The sequence below is a fragment of the Desarmillaria tabescens genome, assembly GCF_030435595.1.
Source record: "Desarmillaria tabescens strain CCBAS 213 chromosome Unknown EV420scaffold_80, whole genome shotgun sequence".
Lineage (NCBI taxonomy): Eukaryota > Fungi > Basidiomycota > Agaricomycetes > Agaricales > Physalacriaceae > Desarmillaria > Desarmillaria tabescens.
Window position 1 is genome coordinate 140,448 of NW_026848379.1, and position 19,177 is coordinate 159,624.

At 48.7% G+C, this 19,177-nt stretch overlaps 7 protein-coding genes and 1 non-coding gene across 8 annotated transcripts; 3 read left to right on the forward strand and 5 right to left on the reverse strand.

The window, feature by feature from the left end:
* Positions 1–507: 507 nt before the first annotated feature.
* EV420DRAFT_1623147 (PRP1 splicing factor, N-terminal-domain-containing protein) lies at positions 508–3,620 on the reverse strand (the record flags this gene model as incomplete). Its single annotated transcript, XM_060475908.1, has 11 exons — positions 508–1,305; positions 1,356–1,403; positions 1,441–1,613; positions 1,651–2,133; positions 2,162–2,236; positions 2,286–2,412; positions 2,460–2,765; positions 2,818–3,151; positions 3,203–3,376; positions 3,426–3,494; positions 3,544–3,620. The coding sequence occupies 11 exons, from the start codon at positions 3,618–3,620 to the stop codon at positions 508–510; spliced, it is 2,664 nt and encodes an 887-aa protein (XP_060323460.1).
* A 248-nt stretch (positions 3,621–3,868) lies between these two features.
* EV420DRAFT_1582871 (uncharacterized protein) lies at positions 3,869–5,381 on the forward strand. The gene is made up of 5 exons (XM_060474711.1): positions 3,869–4,551; positions 4,603–4,751; positions 4,811–4,921; positions 4,995–5,047; positions 5,079–5,381. The coding sequence occupies exons 1-5, from the start codon at positions 4,365–4,367 to the stop codon at positions 5,149–5,151; spliced, it is 573 nt and encodes a 190-aa protein (XP_060323461.1). The 5' UTR covers positions 3,869–4,364; the 3' UTR covers positions 5,152–5,381.
* A 28-nt stretch (positions 5,382–5,409) lies between these two features.
* Positions 5,410–5,523, forward strand: EV420DRAFT_t275. The gene has a single exon. It is a non-coding gene; the product is annotated as a tRNA-Arg (tRNA).
* A 918-nt stretch (positions 5,524–6,441) lies between these two features.
* Positions 6,442–7,144, forward strand: EV420DRAFT_1486107 (uncharacterized protein; the record flags this gene model as incomplete). Its single annotated transcript, XM_060470347.1, has 3 exons — positions 6,442–6,576; positions 6,652–6,946; positions 6,999–7,144. 3 exons carry the CDS (start codon positions 6,442–6,444, stop codon positions 7,142–7,144), a joined length of 576 nt encoding a protein of 191 aa, XP_060323462.1.
* A 51-nt stretch (positions 7,145–7,195) lies between these two features.
* EV420DRAFT_1167065 (uncharacterized protein) lies at positions 7,196–8,176 on the reverse strand. Its single transcript, XM_060466171.1, has one exon. It carries the CDS (start codon positions 7,928–7,930, stop codon positions 7,454–7,456), a length of 477 nt encoding a protein of 158 aa, XP_060323463.1. The 5' UTR covers positions 7,931–8,176; the 3' UTR covers positions 7,196–7,453.
* A 2,388-nt stretch (positions 8,177–10,564) lies between these two features.
* Positions 10,565–11,497, reverse strand: EV420DRAFT_1582883 (uncharacterized protein). Its single transcript, XM_060474712.1, has 5 exons — positions 11,279–11,497; positions 11,147–11,224; positions 10,907–11,095; positions 10,734–10,858; positions 10,565–10,678 (listed from the first exon to the last, which is right to left on the reverse strand). Exons 1-5 carry the CDS (start codon positions 11,363–11,365, stop codon positions 10,579–10,581), a joined length of 579 nt encoding a protein of 192 aa, XP_060323464.1. The 5' UTR covers positions 11,366–11,497; the 3' UTR covers positions 10,565–10,578.
* Positions 11,498–13,936: 2,439 nt separating this feature from the next.
* Positions 13,937–15,000, reverse strand: EV420DRAFT_1582893 (uncharacterized protein). The gene is made up of 5 exons (XM_060474713.1): positions 14,904–15,000; positions 14,687–14,834; positions 14,578–14,637; positions 14,395–14,520; positions 13,937–14,342 (listed from the first exon to the last, which is right to left on the reverse strand). The coding sequence occupies exons 2-5, from the start codon at positions 14,797–14,799 to the stop codon at positions 13,946–13,948; spliced, it is 696 nt and encodes a 231-aa protein (XP_060323465.1). The 5' UTR covers positions 14,800–14,834; positions 14,904–15,000; the 3' UTR covers positions 13,937–13,945.
* Positions 15,001–16,061: 1,061 nt separating this feature from the next.
* EV420DRAFT_1167164 (uncharacterized protein) lies at positions 16,062–17,350 on the reverse strand. Its single transcript, XM_060466172.1, has 5 exons — positions 16,863–17,350; positions 16,726–16,803; positions 16,486–16,674; positions 16,309–16,433; positions 16,062–16,253 (listed from the first exon to the last, which is right to left on the reverse strand). The coding sequence occupies exons 1-5, from the start codon at positions 17,094–17,096 to the stop codon at positions 16,154–16,156; spliced, it is 726 nt and encodes a 241-aa protein (XP_060323466.1). The 5' UTR covers positions 17,097–17,350; the 3' UTR covers positions 16,062–16,153.
* Between the last annotated feature and the right edge of the window lie 1,827 nt (positions 17,351–19,177).

Sequence of the window (19,177 nt, forward strand, 5' to 3'; positions counted from 1 at the left end):
GTTCAAATTGTGAACTTTGTCCTCCCACCTGCGAACCCCCAAAATCCTTCTCAGATCTCGAGGAGTTTGAAATCAGCAGTTCGGCAACATCGTCACCGGGTCCTCGCTACGCCCAGGTAGTGGGTATGCGGGTGCGCTCTGTTATAGGTTCACGAAAGCCTGATCTAACGAGATTCAGAAATCTCTAGAAGTTTGTGGGGAACCTACGCCACCACAGGCACCAGGCGCTCTCGGTCTTTATTCTACGGAGCGAGCGCGGGAGTGCCAGGTCAAGGGCTCTCTGAAATACACCGGATACATCACATGTGACGGTGTACGCCTTCGACCCTGAACGGTACGTTCGCACTCCCAAATCAAAGCAAGCATCACCTGCAGATTTTCAGTTAGTTTTTATCCACCATCAGAATGATATACTTACCTTGTATGTTTGCAGCCTGGTAAGTAGTACTAACAAATACAAATCAAAGAAAAAAATAAAAATACATCACATACATACCAATACACACACTACTCCTCTAGCTTATCAGCAACCATCTCTAATATCTCCCGGGCTCCCTTCCCCACATTCTTCAAATCCTTCGCAACAGCCGGCCAAACAAGACCATGATGTGGCTCCGCTTGCACACACCTCACCCGCACCTCCTCTCTCTGCTCTTCCACCCCATGCTGTCTCTCAAACTTGAGCCACCATCCCCATAGATCGCCTAGATCGCCATCCACCCCGACAGCCCTCCCAAACCACTGCCGAGCCTTCTCCACCTTCCTCTCTGCCCAAAACAACCGGGCAATCGTACAGATAACGGCGCTACCACCACCTTCTCCACCACCAGTCTTCTTTAACGCATCGGCCGAACGGGCTTTTCTCATCGGCCTTGGCTCGCTCCAAATGCTCTTTGACCAGAGAACTCCACTCGTTGGACAGTCTTGTAGAGCGCGAGCAAGAACCTGACCGGCTCCACCACCAGATCGCTCTTCCACACCTATGGATTCCAGCCAGAGCAATTCGTTTCCAGGATTGACTTGTCTCGCCTTCTCCAAGAGAGCACGGGCCTTTATACTCTTGCCGTCTTTTTCTTCAAGCCGACTCGCTAACATCCAAAGCGTAGGCTCCTTAGGACAGGATTTGAGTCCGGCGGCGTACGATGCGCGCGCAGAGGGAATGTCATTTCGGTCTTCGTATATTTGTCCCTGTACCATATACAATTTCGCGAATTTGGGAAACTTTTTGAGAGCAGTAGACAGTGTCTTGAGCGCTTCGTCGATCTGTCCTTGCTGTCGTTCGAAGACGGCAGATTTCATCCAAATCTACAAAATGTTATCAGCAAAGCGAAGTAAGGAAGAATCATTACACTGACCCTCTGCGTATCCGCAACATCTCTCGCACGGACCAAGAGCTGTCCTCGCTACACCCGTCTCGCCGTTCTCTGCTTCAAGTTTGACAGCTGCGAGCCAGATCTGCTCGCTTTCCTGATTGGCGATGAAGGCTCTCTCAAGGACGCCTCTCGCCCCGGGAACATCTCCGGCTAGCCACTTCTCCTTGGCAGCCATCAACCACAGAACCTCTGCCTGTGGGCAACACTCCACGGCACGTCCCAGCAACTCATCCAATCCCTCTCTAGGTGCCATGGGTCTTCTCCAGGTCTGCGGCACGCTGCCACAACGCCCGTCTATCCGGATATACTTTCAGAGCATATGCCAAAATAGCTCGAGCAGTCGCAACCATTCCCCGTCCTTCAGCAGACTCGGCATCACCCATCCACGTATCCAAACGGTCCTCATCTTCGAGCTCCATGCCAACCGTAGCCTTTACAATCGCCTCGCATGTTCTCACTGAGCCCTCGCTCTCGCATCGTTCGGCCTCTTTCAGCCACTGCTCTCGCGTAAGCAGCACCTGATGCCGCCGCAACTCGCGTACACCGGCCTCTATGGTCTTGTCCACAGTATCCATCTCTTTTTTCTTCTTCTCAGGATCCTCGTTTTTACCCGCCTCTTGCTCCAACAAGCGTCCAGCGGCGATCCATATCTCATGAGAGGTCGGGACCGCTTTACGTGCTTTATTCAGAACCGCTTTTGCCTTGTCAGGTGTCTCGATGCGAGCCAGGGCGAGCCAAAGCTCCACCGAAAGCGGGATTACTTCAACGGCACGGAGAGAGTAAGGTACGCGCATCTGTGGCCGAAGTCTCCAAGTTGACAGTTTCCTTCCATAATCGAACGGAGTTGGGGATATGTTCAAGGGCTAGGCAAGGTACGGTGAGAACTACTCATCAGCACAACAGAATAATTACCTTTTCTCAGCACCCTCTTCTTCGCTTTGACATCTCCCTCTAAATCCGCCGCAGCGAGCCAAATCTTGACGCTCTGACCCACATGTTGCACGGCATTAGCTAGTATCACCTTGGCATCGTCATTGCTCTAGAAATGCCGATCAGTTATGCCACCAAAAATAAACGTTCGCTTACATGTAGTCTGGCTGCTTCCAACCACACATCCTCACTGACCGGACATCGTTCGCACCCTTCACGAATAAGCTTCCTCGCAGCGACCATTCGTCCAGCGTGTTCCTCTAAGCACGCAGCAGCGATCCAACCAGGAGCGTGTTTTGGATTTGACTTTACCAACGAATCAAAGAGCATGCGCGCGCGCTTAATGTCGCCGATTTCGGCTGAGGATTTTATTTGGACGCTGTCGAGAGAGGTGAGGTAGCCTTTAGGGTCAATGGAAGTGGACGTTCCAGATGCACCGAGGGAGGTGGCAGTACCAGATATCTGTAAGAAAACATAAGAGACAGTATTCTTCTGAGGAGAGAAATGGACATACCTGATCCAGTTTCAGTGATAATATCTTATCTCTCGCCTGACCAATTTCCACAAAGTTCGTTAGAGTACCCGTATTCGCAGGAGTTTCCTGTCCATCTTGGACCACGTTCCCTATACCACCTCTCTCTCTATCTCCCACCAAGATACTATCCGGAACGACGTAGGTCCTCCCCTCTGTCTTCCGTTTCTTGCGCGTCAAGTTGCCAACTTCTGGTATGCCCTCCCACTCGGCATCAGTCACAGCCGTCAGTCCTCGTTTCAGATCCGCAAATTGCGCTTGAATTTTTGGACGCTCTGCGCGGTGCTTCGCCATTTCGAGCTGTTCCTGTGCTTCTCTGAAAGCAAGTCAGAACGAGGTAAATATTAACAAAGGTAGAATTCCGTACCTTCGTGCTTTTCTCCTCGCGTCCATAGCCTCGTCCACTTTTTCATAGATCCGGTCAGCTTCTTCGTCGTCAGCTTCGTATGTGGTACCGGCAAAGAGACCGTATTCATTGTCAGGATCCTGGAATTGGTCGGGATCCACCTCTGCCTCTTCGCCACGTCGGGCTTGGGCTTCACTAGAAAGTAATGAGTACCATCTCGAAGCGCAAAGACAACTGGGCGCACGCAATAACCTCAGCACTGGGTCCCTCCCGTGCTGGACCAATATCGGACCGTGTTGTAAATCCCGAAGCACTGAGAAATAATGAGATATCATGCATTTGAAGTCAATTCAGGAGCGTACCCTCGCCCTAGACCAGCGACATAGGATGCCGGCGCAGACATAGACAAGAAGGCAAGTTTGTTGGGTTTTCCAGCCATATTGAAGCTTGACTCGAGCTGAGGTTTTTTAAAAGGGTATTTTGTAATTTCCTGTGACCGTCGTGGTTATCGTCGTCGTCTCAAAACGTGCTCGTCGTCACCCTCGACGCGTTATAAGGGAGGATGGCGGTTCAGGTCAAGGATGATGGGAGCGTGACGTGACCGATGTCGTCAGCGTGATCATTTGTGACTCCAATTCTGGTTAGGGTTACCGCCACTTTCTTTTTTTTTCTTTACACTTTTTGAGTCTTGACCATGACCCGGTGAAGCAGATTTGCAAGCACTTGTTCTCGAAATCGCTCAAGGAAAAAAATCTTAACATCTATAGAGCTCTACCGCTGCGCAACACTGACAATTTCTCTGTTTTGCTTCTTGCCAGTGGTTTCTGTCGATGGGAACGTTGCCATCGAAATACAGCCTCAGTAACTAAATGGCTTCACGTTCAACGCCTGTGCAGACAGTCGGCAAAGGCTACAGCACTTTCCCTCAACTTAATCCGTGATTTTCTCACAATAACATCTCAATTCTAAACACTGATGCTATCATGGTTCTAACGACTGTCGCCTCTTCCTGATCCCGATTATCCGCTCTATACATTGTTCACTTGCATCCTCTGCTCTCACGATCTTCTCGTATTGGCCGATTCGTTTGAGACAATCAGAACGTTTCAGTGCTGCGCTTTTCCTACAATGGTAAAGCACATGTAATTTTAGCACGTCGGGACTCGGCTGATGGCTAATATTTATGCTGATGGACCAAGCGGTTTATAATACCACCGTATCAACCGTCACTACGTTCTTTGTCTACCACCACCACCACCACTGTCTCTTTCTTTCTTTGCCTCTGCGAGGTCTATTTCTTTCAAGTCTTCGCCTTTCCATCATGCTGGCATTTTCACTCGTTTTCGCCCTTCTCTTCGCTTTCAAAGGCGGTAGGTAGTTATCCCTGCTCTCGTGGACCCTTTGCTTATCCACCCATCTAGTCCTCTCTCACCAATTCTACGACCTGGCGTCTCCACATCTCTCCCTAGTCGCTCGTCAAGCGACCAAGAACCTCACCGACCTCCCAGAATCCTCAATCCCCTCGGCATGTTCCGCGAACTGCACTCAAGACGTGCTCAAGTATCTAAGCGTGAGCCGCTTCCCTTCGGCCCCGTTTCCAATATATCCTTCCCTAACAACTTCATCCAGAACTGTTCCACGAGTGCATGCATGTGCAACGATCAGACGGATCAATCGATCACATCCTGCGTGGACTGCGTAGTCGCCCAAGGAAACATCTCTACTGACATCGGCAAAGCTGTCATCGCTCGTCAGTACTTGTGTCGCCGAACAATCTATCATTGACTCATCTCCCTCTTTGTTTTCGCCTCAGAATATGGTTCTAACTTGTTCCAAGTTTGGTGTTACCCTTGCTAGCGACAACTGGTGCCTCACAGATTCAGATGGGACTGGTTAGTGTTGTATTAGCTGCCACGGTATTGTCCTGTGGTTTTCTAGGTGGAAGGAAGCGACTGGTTCCCTTTTATTGATCATAATACTGACAACGCTGGTGCGCTGGTGGAATACAAAGATTTCTCAGGAAAACATCGTCTGTATCATTATCTTCAACTTTCCCCATTGATGCTACCACCCTCAAAGCATCGCAATCCGATTCTACAGTGACACAAATTTGCAACTTTAAGCCTGCGCAACTGCCCCCTTGGAGTTGTGACAGCACAACCTCATAGGTGGGAATAGGAGCCTGCCTTAAGCTTGATCCTGAAGGCAGGATGAGCCTACATAAGCATGCCCCCTTTGTCTAATGGCTATGACGTCAGACTTCTACGCCAAGTGCTGCCCTGTGCGGTACTCCAACTAGTGGACTTATCTGGAGGTTGTGGGTTCGAGTCCCACAGGGGGTTATTTTTAGCCTGGATCTGCCCCTTTTCACCTTTTGGATCTTCCAACTTTCAAAAGAGTAGAATAAAGAGCTACGGATACTGCAAAAGCAAGCAAAGTGCTTCATACCATTTGTGATCAAGTCCGATCACCCGGCAGAGATTTGCCGACGTGCCGTGCCGCGGCTTTTCGGCTTTGGTCCGAGGAGCCGCCCTGGGCGGTCCATTCTTGCCTGTAGGATTTGCTTGCTATCAAATACACTTCAATCACCTCTGTTAAGTTAAAGATGATGAAGGGTGATCATTCAATCTTTCCTAGCGACTGCATACATGGACAAAGCCAAGACAAAGCCGCTGCGGCACCTTAAGGCCGACCATGGCCGGCAAATCTCTAGGACTTATTCTTTCACTCATCATCATGCTCGGGAATTATTCGAATATCATAGGAATTGTTACTTGAGATGACCACAAACATATGTAGGGCTCTCTCGAATAACTCTTCAGTTCCAGACCATTCCACCTGGGTCCGCCGCCGGTGTAACTGTTAACATCACTTCGTAGGGCAGCGGGCAACGAAATATTTGAGGTGGCAAGGACAGGACACGAACAAGAAGCAACTTCGAATATCTCAGGCAGCTGCAAACCATATCTGCTATTTCCCCATAGGAGGATCCTTGATATAACCAAAAACTCGACGAATTGCCTTACTCTTGGATAAATGAACGACTCTCTTTCCCGGTCTACAGCTGGGCTCCGGTTATCCTTCACTCGCCCCCGCATTCTCGACTCCTCGTCTATGTTGTCCAGAACTTTTTCCCCGCTCCCCATGGGTCGTCCTGCAATATAAAAGCTGTTGAATCCCCACCAATTCATCGACTTCCTACCTCCGTATCGAAATGGCACCAGCTACCGCTCTTCCTTACACGTCTGGGAGCGTACACCATGGCATTTCGCCTGGGGAGCTATCAGCCTTTCTATCGGTCTCAATACGGTAGTGAAGCAGAACCGGCTCAAGTCGTTCCTCCGGAGATCCTGTCGCTCCTCTTGGGAATCACTCTGAGACTCGTTCACCGAACAGTACGTTCAATATGTCGTTATCAACTACGCAATTCTAATATGGGGCACGTAGACTGTCGTGCACCCCTGCCATAGCATCGGAAGTTTTCTGTGTCATCACAGGCCCTGTTCTCTCTCGCCGCCGTCATCAGTCTGTTCGTGGGCTCCTTTGCCAGCGAAGCAAGGAAGGCTATATCTATCCAGGCATACGTCTTCACGTTCCTCACCGTCGCACTGTTCGCTTGCCAGATCCCCGTTTCTGACGCAGTGCGCCGAAAGGGCGTAGGAGATCTGGGGATGGCAAGATGGTGTCGAGGTCCCCACAGCAACACTCCTCGGAAGCTGCAGCATCGCTCGGAGTCAACCCTCTTTACAAGGCACATTCACTTCAGTAAGTCTTCCATGTCAACGTCATTGTGTCGTTGAGCTCATAATTTCGCCAGTTCTCTGGTTCGGAATTATCCCCTGGTTCGCGTTCTTGTTCACGCTCATTTCGGCGATCGTGTCCTTCCTGACATTGAGCAGACCAAGGGAGAATATCCAACCTCTTGCTAAGGCTAGGGATGCGCCCATGTCCCAAGTCGCTTGATTCTGGAAGGCTGCTCGACTTCTCCTCCCTTCTTCTACCCCCACACCGCTGATGTTTCAAAATTATCCCCAATTTTATGTCCTTTACGTTTTCTGAATAGACTACTTGCCTTTTTAATGTGTATACTCGTCTGAATGAATACCACGTCACGTTTGAGACCGTCGAATGATACTATTCATACCAAGCGGGAAGAGAGTAGTACGGCCCGGGTAGGTACTCACAAAGGAACGGAGAATGTACCGCTGACAAGGCCTAGGACTTCCAGCGGCTAGCGCTCCTCGATCTTCGAGGTATTACTTGCGGCATAAACTACCCTCCTTCCACGCGTGAACGCACCGCGAGCCATTGTAGCCGAAGGAAGAACCGTTCTTCTCGGAAACATCGACGACCCTGGCTGAGAACGCCTTGTATCTCCATACCATCTTGGCCCATTGTCCAACCCTTATCTAACAGCGGAGTATGAGCGAGTGTTCGTGGCGTATGACGCATCTGGACAAGATACCGCATCCAGCGCTTTGATTTCTCTTCCTGCTTGGATGTAATATACCGGCAGCAAGTCAAGGATCGTACATTCAGACCGAGTAACGGCCAATGTGATAATATAACCAGGGTAGCAGTTCCGAGAAACGTTACCGGGAGTTTCAGGAATTGGAAGATCGATAGGAGAATGTCTTGGAGGAACGAGACGATGGCCCCAGCACTTCGGAGGATTTCTGGGAAACGAGTGAGCGTATGGGACTCCAGCTTCCTTGGGTCGCCCGTGTCAAGGAAGTAGTAGGTCCGCATGGCAAGGGTAGATGTAGTTAGAAAGCACAAGCTGTTTCCCGAAGGAAATCACCAGAACGCCAATAGATCGGCCAGCAGTTGTAAATCAAGCGATCTGGTGCGGCAGAAACCAATAACTTGCCTCTCCAAATACAGGGAGCGACGAGCTACAACATCATATATCGGAAAAGAGGTGTACGGTGAGACCAACATTAGCAACTCGCTAGCATCGAATACAAATTCGGCTACCCCAGACGCGGATCACTTGGGGTAGCATGGCACCGAAGCTCGTCGACCATCATACGTTCCATGACGCCTAAATCTGAGAAGAGATCAACGCCCCGGCGCAGTTTGTGCGTTACAGCGAAATGACGTTCTCGACATGTTGCGGAGATATCCGAAAGATGGGATAGCTCTGTCAGTAATCAAAGGCTATTCACACAGATTACTGGCGAAAATCACCATCCGACATCGCCCTTAAAGGACGCCGGAGATGAAACAACCAAGCTTGGGACTGATGTTATCATTAGGGACGAATCCGATGGTTCTGAAACGAGAAATCGACGATACCTAAAGAAAGCTTGTTGAAAGCGCTCCAATGGGTGCAGTACAAGCTTCTCTGTACGGCTGCTCTTCGATTCTAGTCTCATCATTCCTACCTGACGAGCACCCTTCCCAGTCAGCAGATGGTCGCTCTGAGTCTTGACGCCGTCTGACGGTTGCGTTGTGAAAAAACGTCATTTCTGCAATAACAGATCCTATGTATGATGCTGCCAGCACCGAGATAGTTACTATGCTCTGGTACGCCACGGTGGTGGAACAAGTAGAAGAAGAGCTTCGATTTCCGGCCCGGGTTTCAGTGCGGACTTGTCAGGCCTCAGTAAAGTTCGGACCGGTACTCACTCCAAATCCAACGACCACCGCTGCTCGCATAAAGATTAAGCTTTGCCCATTACAAGGTGTTCAGATCTCTAATTCACAATTAAGTGCAAATTATGCGGAATTTTCTAGAGATACACTACTGGAAGCCACTCCTTTCTCTAATCGGATCTTCACGCCACACTGCGTCGCGTCGCGTCACGCGAGCTGCGTTCCTATCATTTCATTGAGGGAAGTCAGTGGTACGACTGCAACGTTGACAAAACACAAACAATGCAAAATTTCAGTACGTTCTTATTCTCCAATAATATACGGAATTTATGGTATCTGCTTCCTCAACGTGTCATCTTACACCAGTGTCCTTGTTCTCACTGACGCGCAATCCTCAGTACTACCGGCCGAATTGAAGGCTCAAACGCTGTGAGCGATGATTACGCACCCAACGAACACTACCAAAGCTGACGTCTCAGTCTCATCCATAATCTGGGCACCTGAAAGGAGCATAGAAGTCTACTTGAAGGGTGATACTCCATTCACTCAAGCCGTGTAAAGCAGAGTTTCACCGATTATGACACTGTACTCGTGTTCATAAAACAGTTTCAAATCATGTAGTGTGATACATCGATTTCATAACAGATGTTTCAACTCGTGACGCGAATTTTGACACGCGCGTAGTTACTTCGTTTCGCCGAAGTCATCTCTTGCCTCCTGTGGCTTGAAGGAGCACAAAAGCGATCACATCCAGGAAATTTTCTTCTATGATCACGATAAGAACGGTCAGTCGGCGGAGCGTGGATGTTCATGAGGTATATGTGTCCATACATCTTCCCCACCAGTGACAAACAGATTCAGCATTTTTTCTAGATCGGTGGTATCAGTCCTATATATCCATGGAGATCTCTTACAGATGATCAATGAGAGAAATTGCGCACATCTGTCGCAAGATATCTGGGCTCAGCTCCTCGAACTACGCTTCCACGCTTCAGATCGATTGGAAGTATCGACGAGACGAGATTCGATCTGAACGGCGATAGTCCAGGGATCCGATGGCCTACCTCCTGCAGGCCGGGAGTATTGAATCTCCTGAGGCTTCGACATCCGACTCGTTTTTGTCTTCCAGGGATTGAATCGTAGCTGTCATCAACGGAAGGCTCTTGCCCATACACAAGACTCTACCAGACTTCTACTGTGTGCAAGCGCGTAAGTGGCGAGATGCTGCAATCGATGTTCTCTCGAGGTCGCCTCTACTTGACTAGCAATCACTTGATTCCTTACCTGCTTCCGGTTTCAATCTCCTGAGCTGTTTCCAACCCTTGACAGAAATGTAACGCCTTCGCTCGTTTATCTGCTCCCGCCCTCTCCGCCCTCTTGCAAGCAGCGGACATATAGAGACCAGGCGCAATTCATCTCGGCTGAGGTAACCCCATGTTCCTTCAATATTGGTTTGCATTTGCCCAGCTAACGCTTTGGCTTCCTACTCTGTATTCAAGTTTGGGCATTCCGGCGGTCCCTGGAGATCATTCTATATGCATGTGCAGAGCAGAAGCTGTTGACGCCAAGGACAAGGGCCTGCAATGAAGACGACTGGCGTCTGGTAGAAAGCTGATAGCTTGGTTAACAGACCGACATTATTTGAAAACAGTGCTGATGCTCGACATACTTGAAAAGCCTTCAACAAAACAACTTACAGAGAACTGTTTGTATTTTATTGAATTCGCATTGAGGTATATTGGTATAATGAGATGTCCATGAGAAAGAAACAAGTAAATGATAAGCGTCCGTCGAAAGCACTAATGTACATGCAAATCGATCTTTCGCAGCTGGCTAAGATGACCAGGCTTTCGGCACGATGGGCATCCCTGGCTCTTTTCAAAGGTCTGACGGATGCATCTATGGTAATCGTCAGCCAAACGCCCTTGTGCTGCAATGTAGGACAAAGACTCACGATGAACAGAATACGTGCCCACACTTTGTCACGCTCATCTTCGATGACGGACACAAGCACACCGGACATGTTTGCTTAACGGTGGCTTTCGGTAGTGGCTGGCGTTGCAGACGCTTCTTGAGATTCTACAAATAAGACGTCAGAAAGAGTTGCAAAGTACGATAAGAGCGTACCAAAATCGCAATGCCAACCTCTACCCGGGACATAGGAGCCTGCTCCTCGACTTTTTCGAAGGCTACGGGATCCTCCCGGTTCTCCTCTTGCTCTTGCTGGCGAGCCAGCTCATCTTCCCATCCTTCAGCGCGCTTCTCGCGATCGCCTTCTTCATAATCATGGTGGTGACGAGCAGATTGCTCATAATGCTGTTTATTGTCGTCAGCAAAAGTCGGGGTCAGAATTGAACAAGAACGTACGATTTTAAGAGCAGAGGAGGATTGGAACTCCTTATCGCAGTCATCACAATAGTGATGGTAATCCGAAAGGATCAGGTGCTGGGAGGGAAGCAATCAGACGACTCGACGCACGACAACAAAAAAGGGGCTCACCGTCTTGTAGGAGTTGTTATTCAAAAATCCCCGCTTGCACATACCGCAATACGGGTGTCGACCAGAAAAGTCCAGATGATTCCGCATAAGCTCGATCGACCATAGTGTCTGGTCGCATCGGGTGCAATATTGCGGATTGAATTCCTCTTCAGGACGAAGAGTGATAGTGGAAGACGAAGCTTCGCACGTGCTGGTAGGTGTTTGTAGAGCGCAGTTGGTTGTGGTTGGTGTTCATGTTTGTATTGGAGGAAATGAGGTTCCGCGGGGGCATTTTATACGATGAAAGGGGCAGCTGGTGTCTCACACCGGCGAGAATGCCTCCGGGAGTAGTGAGACACTTCGTAGACGCCTGTGTTGGTCCATGGACGATTGTTGGTCCTTGTGAACTTTTCGCGTTCTCATATGGATTCGCAGTTTAGTCATTAATCTAACTGCTATATCTCCGACCGAACTTCCTGCGAAAGCCACGCTACATTATTAACGCCACCAAGTAGATCAATAGGAGTAGCTTACCCCCTCCGGTAGTTTCACGCCAGGTTTCACCGGTACTTGGAGCAGAAGCGAGGCCTCGACATTGGCCAGCGTTGGCGAAAGAAAGGAAGAAGTTGACGAGCTGGTTTTCGTTGCGTTCAAGACGTGCCGCAGCCCTCCAACAACTAGCTCAAACGTACGTGAATCCAACTGAACACCTTAGATAAAAGACGCGCTGTACCTACTCGTCGTATGCTTATGCGAGTTTTACCCTGCTCAGCTGGAAGCGTAAAGTATAAAGCACGAACATTTATGAAATGCTTCCAAGGGTGTGCCTATACCTTCGCAATATAAGTACCCAAGTATGCAGACAATGGTTCACCACATACCTCCACTAATAATACACAGCCTGCGTACGGGTAACCTTGAGCCCCAGCATCATTTACTGCGACTTTGACACGTTCCATGCGGGGGCAATACTCAGCTTCAAACACCTTCAGAATAACATAGTCATGGCTATAGAACAAACGCACTAATCACGTTATAACCCCTTCCCCCGACTGTAGGGAAACTTATTTTCCCTGCATGCGTTTATCAGATGGAAAGCAAACGCTGCTTTGCGTATTTCAATAGAACTGCGACCAGTACGGTTGAAAGAAGCACAGAACAGCCCGTCAACCTTCGTAAATAAGCCCAGCGTTACCAACAGAAAGGTTAATAGGCATACCCTGCATTAGAGTCGATTTCGTAGAAAGTTTTCTGTTGGGGGTGGAGACGGCAGCTGACAGGATTTCAGCTGCCATCAAAGAACGATTTGAAGCTTCTCATGTTCTCTGTACCTACTGCATGAGGAGTCGTTCACGTACACAATCGGCGGAAATGTACATACCCACACTAGATAGCGGTACAATGGTGAATGCAACAAGTAGCCGGCGAGCCTAGGCGCGGCGTGCATTAACAGTCAGAGTGTTGTCGAAGGCTTGTACGTGGACTGGGCGTAGTGTGCGATCTGTTCTGCTTTTGAGAAGCAATATCTGGCCTTGACAGAGTGGCAAGTTCAGTAAGGAGAATATCTTTAGATGATAAACGTATCACCATTCAGCTTCAGCCTCGGATTGCATCCCTCCACGAGATCTGATTTGATCAACTTCCTCCATCCGTAGCGCGATAGAGAACATTGGTCTTGATAAGATTTGTTAGAGTATCATCCAGCATACTAGACAGCAGATCGTACCTTCAGAGGGCATTGTATCCTTCATCCTCCAGGTCCAGCCATTGATATAGAAGAGAATCTTGCGTGGCTATCTAACTTGTCCGCCAGTTACGTATTCCTTCCACATCCTGAAAAGCCTGGCTCCAGCTCGAGACTGCCAGCAGTGCAAAGAGGATGAGGCTGTTATCTGAGACGAGCCAGCCAGCCATGGTCATGGATGGAGAAAGAGAAATAATTCAGCACGGCGAAGGATTCCTCTTGATGGTTGTTGGTTGAAAAGATTGTCGGTGTTTGTCATCGGCCTGCATCGACGCCTTTCGCGAACCGCACAGCCACCGTCGGCTTTCAGCAGGACAAGTCGCTTGTTGACGTGACAATGACGCTGAACGGCGCGTCATCGAAATGTGATGAGTAAATGACGTACGTCCCTGCCCTATAAAAAGAAACAAATTTTTGAACATCCTTCACCGTTTCTTTCTTCCCTTCCTCAGCATTTACTGCTAGTGTTACGACTTAGTCATTCGCTTGTGTCTCTTTCTCCTGCTTTGACTGCCTGGTTTCTCTGGGATGTGTGACGGCCTATAATTCTACTTTCGCCATCCATTCCTCCCGCTCAGTCCCGATTCCCACCCTGCATGCCCACGCGAAGGTCATGAAATATTATTCAACCAGTAATTGATCGTTGACCGACAGGAATCACGCCCAGATATTGGTCACGGAGGCTTTTTTGACCATCCTCAATGAAGAAAAGTCCGGCATACCTGATAGCCACCCAGCCACCCAGGTACCGTTGTTATCCGGCCCGTCCAGTCGAGACAAGAGACGCTTGACGAAGATTTCTTATCGAACTAGTAGGCCCTAGTTCACTTATTCATACGGAGTACGAAGATGAAACTGAAATCCATAAAGTCACACGACACCGTATGTGCAGCTATGAAGAATACAATTTTATAGCCTTACAGATTCGAACAGCTTAAATAATCCTACACCTGCTTCTTCAACTTCGCATCCCTACGTCTTTCCGCTTCCCGTATCCAAGCCGGGTCATCATATCCATGCTCTATGAGCCAAGCTCTATAAACCTCCAAACATGTTTTCTTATGCTTCACCCACGCGCTGGCATAGTATCCCGCATTCCTGCGACGGTCCAACAGTACGGGCTTCCTACACTTGTTACAGACAACCAGCTGCCTGCTAATTGATTGTACGTCGACGCAAGGGTCCTGCTGAAGGAAATACAGACGCTCCTCATCTGTCTTGTGAGCCTTTTCCCCTGGGAGCTGCGCCGGCTGGATCAAAGACTTCAGAAACATCTGTCTTGGATCGACAGACGCGGGAAGCTTGGCTCTCTTGGGTAGAGGTAGGATTTTTCTATTCATTCTTCCAAGTTTATCATTAAACCAAGGCATGGACGAAGGATGAAGGACCTTACTTAATCGTGACCGCCGGTCTTTCAACCGGTATAGGGACCCGGGACTGGAGAACCAAAGGCGCACACACGTACTTCTCACAGTCGGAAGCATCTTCCTCGTCCGTGTTGTCCGAGCTGACGGAACCGCTAAGAACCCAAGTTAGACACATCTCAGGGTCACGGAGCAAAGTATCCTAGTATCACCTAGTAGTAGGCATGCTCCATCCGCCATGATTCTCTTTCAATCTCTTTGACGAGCACATCCTAGAAATATGCTTAACCAGATACTCCCGCGCTGGAAGCACCGACTTACGGCGAAGAGGCCCCCACCGGGTCCGGACCCTTCTTGTACCATGCTGTGAGTGGCAGAGGCGAGGCAGGGGGTTTAACAATTTCATTGAAGGGTCTCTTTGATACGCGAGGCATTCTGCATGCCGTTGCAGCCAGCAACGCCAATCCGTTGAGTCCAGGATGAATACTGAGGTGCAGGGACGTCGTGCCCCCCACCGAGCGTTGGGAATAGTTAATTGATCTTTCACAAACCATAGCTGACTCAGAATGGATTAATGGAAGAAATCGCTGTAGGGAATGAGAAGGGGATCCAAGAACGATGCGGTAGATGAGAAGGAAAGAGCCAGCCAAAATCTAGCTATTTGAGGAGGTGTACGTACACGTGATGCAAGGATCCATTTGTGGGAGGACGCGTTCCTTTGGGAGATTGTTGTTCCCGGAGCGGAAGTCTTGGAACCAAGGATTGGATGTCGGTTCCAGGTTAGGGGGATTTAAACTTTAGACCGGAGGCGTTGTTATGCGAATGCAAAGTAGATTTCCGAGGCAGGGCCAATGGATGCAGTATCCTTTTTTATTGTCCTTAAAGCAAGGGTCCAGACATGAAACGGGGCCAGAGGGAGATTCCTAATGTTACTTTGTCCTTTTTGAAGACGTTATCGGTTCTAAGTACAATGGAAAGTCGTCTGAAGCGATTATGACCACAAGAAGCAGAACGAACGCTCGGAGATAACAGTTCGACGGCTGCACTGGGTTCCTATCCACAGAGTCTACCCGATCGGCGACATACAAATGTGCCTCCACTGGAGACTCAATTTCTCGGACCGTAGTCTAATAAAGAAACCGGTTACAGCATTATAGCTCGCTTTCCATGAGGGGTTCATATTTCTCAACTCTCGAAACAGTTCCGATATCGAGACCAGCGACTAGAACCCGTCAAACCCAGGTCTATCATCGGCACCTGTTGCTGTACAGATCAACAGAATAGATTCACTCAGTAATTAAGCCTTTATAAATAATAGCCGGCCAAATCTCCTTAGTCCTAAGACAAAAGTCTGACATGAAGAGCTTCCCAAGCTCATGATGAAGTCGAAGAAGAGGATTCGGCGTTGTGCTGAGACTATAGCCACTACGATTTAGACCCGGTAACACAACAGATATTGGTGGCTCATAACTCTTGGTAATCTCAGAAGAAACCAGTATGCGGAGTGAAACACCCTGTCCGCGAAGTATGGCTTGAGAATAGACGGCAAGTAAAACGAATCACCACGCAGATCAAACCCTTTCGACAAGACATGAATGAGAAAGACTGAAAGGAACGACATTACCGAAAAATAGCGACAGTATCGCAGTGAATAGTCGCTGGGGAGGAAGCTGTTTACACATCGGAGAGAATTTGACTGTTAAATCCATTCGATTCGCATTGAGGTACATATATATAGGTATGAGATATCCGTTATATGAAGATAAAGAAAAGCGTCCATCGATAGCACTAATGTATATGCAAATCGATCTTTCGCAGTTGGCCAAGATGACCAGACTTTCGGCACGAGGGGCATCCCTGACTCTTTTCAAAGGTCTGACGGATGCAACTGTGATGACTGTCAGTCGAACGCCCTTGTGCTGCAATGTAGGACAAAGACTCACGATGAACAGAATACGTGCCCACATTTCGTCACGCTCATCTTCGATGACGGACACAAGCACACCGGGCATGTTTGCTTCACAGTGGCTTTCGGTATAGGTTGGCGCTGCAGGCGCTTCTTGAGATTCTATAGGTTAAATATCAGAAGGGAGGACGACATAAGGAAAGGGTGAGCATACCAAGATCGCAATGCCAACCTCTACCCGGGTCATAGGAGCCTGTTCCTCGGCTTTTTCGAGGGCTACAGGATTCTCCCGGTTCTCCTCTCGCTCTTGCTGACGAGCCAGCTCATCTTCCCACCCTTCGGAGTGCTTCTCGCGATCGCCTTCTTCATAATCACGATGGTGACGAGCAGATTGCTCATAATGCTGTTCATAGTCATCAGCAAAAGCTGCGGCTGGAATTGAACGAGGACCTACAATTTTAAGAGCAGAGGAAGACTGGAACTCCTTATCGCAGTCATCACAATAATGATGGTAATCCGAAAGGATCAGGTGCTGGGAGGGAAGCAATCAGACGACTCGACGCACGACAACAACAACAAAAAGAGGCTCACCGTCTTGTAGGAGTTGTTGTTCAAGAATCCCCGCTTGCAGGTACGACAATACGGGTGTCGACCAGAAAAGTCGAGATGATTCCGCATAAGCTCGATCGACCACAGTGTCTGGTCGCATCGAGTGCAGTATTGCGGATTGAATTCCTCTTCAGGACGAAGAGTGATTGTGGAAGACGAAGCTTCGCACGTGCTGGTGGTGTTTGTAGAGCACAGTTGGTTGTGGTTGGTGTTCATGTTTGTGATGGAGGGAAATCAAGTTCCGCGGGGGCATTTTATACGATGAAAGGGGTAGTTGGTGTCTCACACCGGAGAGATTGCCTCCGGGAGCAGTGAGACAACTCGTAGACGCCTGTATTGACCCGTGGACGACTGTTGGTCCATGACTGTACCAGACGTCTGCGCAAGTCTGAATCTAGCATACGAGTGAGCTTGGCGCCGCAGCAGCAGACGTGACCTCCTTCGAATAAGGAAAGATCAACAGCAACAACGACCATGATAATAGGAGTACCTTACCTTACCCCTTCAGTGGTTTCACAGTTAGTCTCGCCGGTATGTGAAACCGAAGCAATGTTGAAGCTCGACGATTCGTTGGAAGTCAGATTACAAACATCTTCCATTGTCCGTTGTATCCTCGGATGGTAGAAGTTACTCTTATCAGCTCAGCCTGAGTCCTGCTGCGCGTGAGTCCGGGCACTAGTACTATGAACTGCATCATTTTACCTTCCTACAAATCTTGTCGAGCGGTAGAAGTAATGTCTTTTAGAAATTCAAGAGCTGGCAATACTATGATCATACTATGAGATCTGGTAGCAGGGTCCTGCAGAATGCATGATACACACCCGCAAATCCAGGATGCCAGTAGAAAATGGCGAGAGCTCCACTATGATCTGATATAATGCTTCTTGAATTAAGCAGAGTCCCAGAACGCGATACAGCACTTACACAACAATCACAACAATAACGGACTTCTGGTAGCATCAATGCAGTGCACTGATGACAACGAACTTGGTGCGAAAACATTTTCTGAAGCTGGGACAAGCAATGAGATGATTAAACTTGGAAACACGACCGAAACCAACCCTACAGAGCAAGCATAGTATAATCTCAATGTATCCTTATTCTTTCATCTTATCCTATAGCGAGGCGAGGAAGTGAAACATGCCGAGCACCAGAAGATGCGAGGACTAAGAAAAGTGTTATTGTTGGGAGCGTCATGGAAAGTGACCATAATTGATCAGTTTTGCGCTCTGTCAATGTCGACTTGGCCAAGAAATACACTACTGTCCCCCAATTATTTCCGCATGAAGGCAATCAGACGGAAATGGTTTGTCGAGCTGACAAATTTTCCTCAGATAGATTTCCGGCTGCCGGAAAGCAGTGTTTGGCAGGGAGAATCCCGTTTTTGACTTGAAGGAAACTGTATATGGAAACGTTTTCAGTGCCACTGTATGTTTCCCTTGTGCGGAAACTTAGGCATGACAGGAGTGATAGCACTCCAGATAAAATCCAGCACAAAATACGTTTCCTTGAGCAGAAGGTGTTGTGAATTGACTCGCGAGTACATGAATGTACTCGAACGTGCGACTGAGCCAGTGCTCAGTCAGCATTTGTCAACGACAATGGATTGGAGTAAATTGTAGAATATTCTAGAAATATTTACTGTAGAGTATATAAGCAAAGCTCTCAAAGCATAATAGACAAGTTCTTATCTTTTAACCACCGCTAAGTTGTCCTTTCGCCAACAGAAGGCATACCGAGCTTCCGTCAGACTGAAAATCCATTAACCTCTAGGTTACGTTCAGCCTATGCCTACTGGCATCGTTTGTAGCATTTTAAAACTGAAGAATAACCCTATTTAAGTCGCTTAGCATGTCCTGGCATTATTAGAAGCGTGTCGTACTGTTCACGGTCTCGGCTATCGTTGGGAAGCGAAGAAAGATGGCCGTCGTCTGAGCCTCTGGTCGCATAACTGACTGGGAGAACAGTGACGAAAATGGTCGCCAAAAAAAAACAGATGTGATGGAAGGCGAGTAGTGGTCTGTTGAAAAGTGTTTGTCACCAGCGTGACCCCGCACCACTCACGAATCGCACAGCCACCGTCGGCTTTGGCGGAAGTCGAGCTTGTCGAAACGCGACGAATCAATGACGTATCGCCCGCACGCCGCAATGCCGATCCACTGTCAGTGTCATGTGAATGGACTTCCGAGTATAAAAGGATGAATTGTCCTTCGCGCCTCTTTCCTCTCCTTGTCCTCTCCCCTTCACGCACCGTTGTTACCAGCAAGCTAATATGAACTGGCAGGCTATTTGGTTAT

What these genes read in the sequence shown, in the direction of transcription:
- EV420DRAFT_1582893 (XM_060474713.1), bottom strand. Translation starts at nt 14,799, where the DNA reads ATGCCTCGCGTATCAAAGAGACCCTTCAATGAAATTGTTAAACCCCCT. An exon ending in TGGAGCATGCCTACTACTAG is followed by an intron (nt 14,521 to 14,577) that starts GTGATACTAGGA and finishes TTGGGTTCTTAG; the next exon opens with CGGTTCCGTCAGCTCGGACA. An exon ending in AGACCGGCGGTCACGATTAA is followed by an intron (nt 14,343 to 14,394) that starts GTAAGGTCCTTC and finishes TAAACTTGGAAG; the next exon opens with AATGAATAGAAAAATCCTAC.
- EV420DRAFT_1582871 (XM_060474711.1), top strand. Translation starts at nt 4,365, where the DNA reads ATGCTGATGGACCAAGCGGTTTATAATACCACCGTATCAACCGTCACT. An exon ending in ACGTGCTCAAGTATCTAAGC is followed by an intron (nt 4,752 to 4,810) that starts GTGAGCCGCTTC and finishes AACTTCATCCAG; the next exon opens with AACTGTTCCACGAGTGCATG. An exon ending in CTACTGACATCGGCAAAGCT is followed by an intron (nt 4,922 to 4,994) that starts GTCATCGCTCGT and finishes TTTTCGCCTCAG; the next exon opens with AATATGGTTCTAACTTGTTC.
- EV420DRAFT_1582883 (XM_060474712.1), bottom strand. Translation starts at nt 11,365, where the DNA reads ATGCGGAATCATCTGGACTTTTCTGGTCGACACCCGTATTGCGGTATG. An exon ending in ATAACAACTCCTACAAGACG is followed by an intron (nt 11,225 to 11,278) that starts GTGAGCCCCTTT and finishes CTTCCCTCCCAG; the next exon opens with CACCTGATCCTTTCGGATTA. An exon ending in CCTCCTCTGCTCTTAAAATC is followed by an intron (nt 11,096 to 11,146) that starts GTACGTTCTTGT and finishes GACAATAAACAG; the next exon opens with CATTATGAGCAATCTGCTCG.
- EV420DRAFT_1167065 (XM_060466171.1), bottom strand. Translation starts at nt 7,930, where the DNA reads ATGCGGACCTACTACTTCCTTGACACGGGCGACCCAAGGAAGCTGGAG.
- EV420DRAFT_1167164 (XM_060466172.1), bottom strand. Translation starts at nt 17,096, where the DNA reads ATGAACACCAACCACAACCAACTGTGCTCTACAAACACCACCAGCACG. An exon ending in CTTCCTCTGCTCTTAAAATT is followed by an intron (nt 16,675 to 16,725) that starts GTAGGTCCTCGT and finishes GACTATGAACAG; the next exon opens with CATTATGAGCAATCTGCTCG. An exon ending in GGGCACGTATTCTGTTCATC is followed by an intron (nt 16,254 to 16,308) that starts GTGAGTCTTTGT and finishes CAGTCATCACAG; the next exon opens with TTGCATCCGTCAGACCTTTG.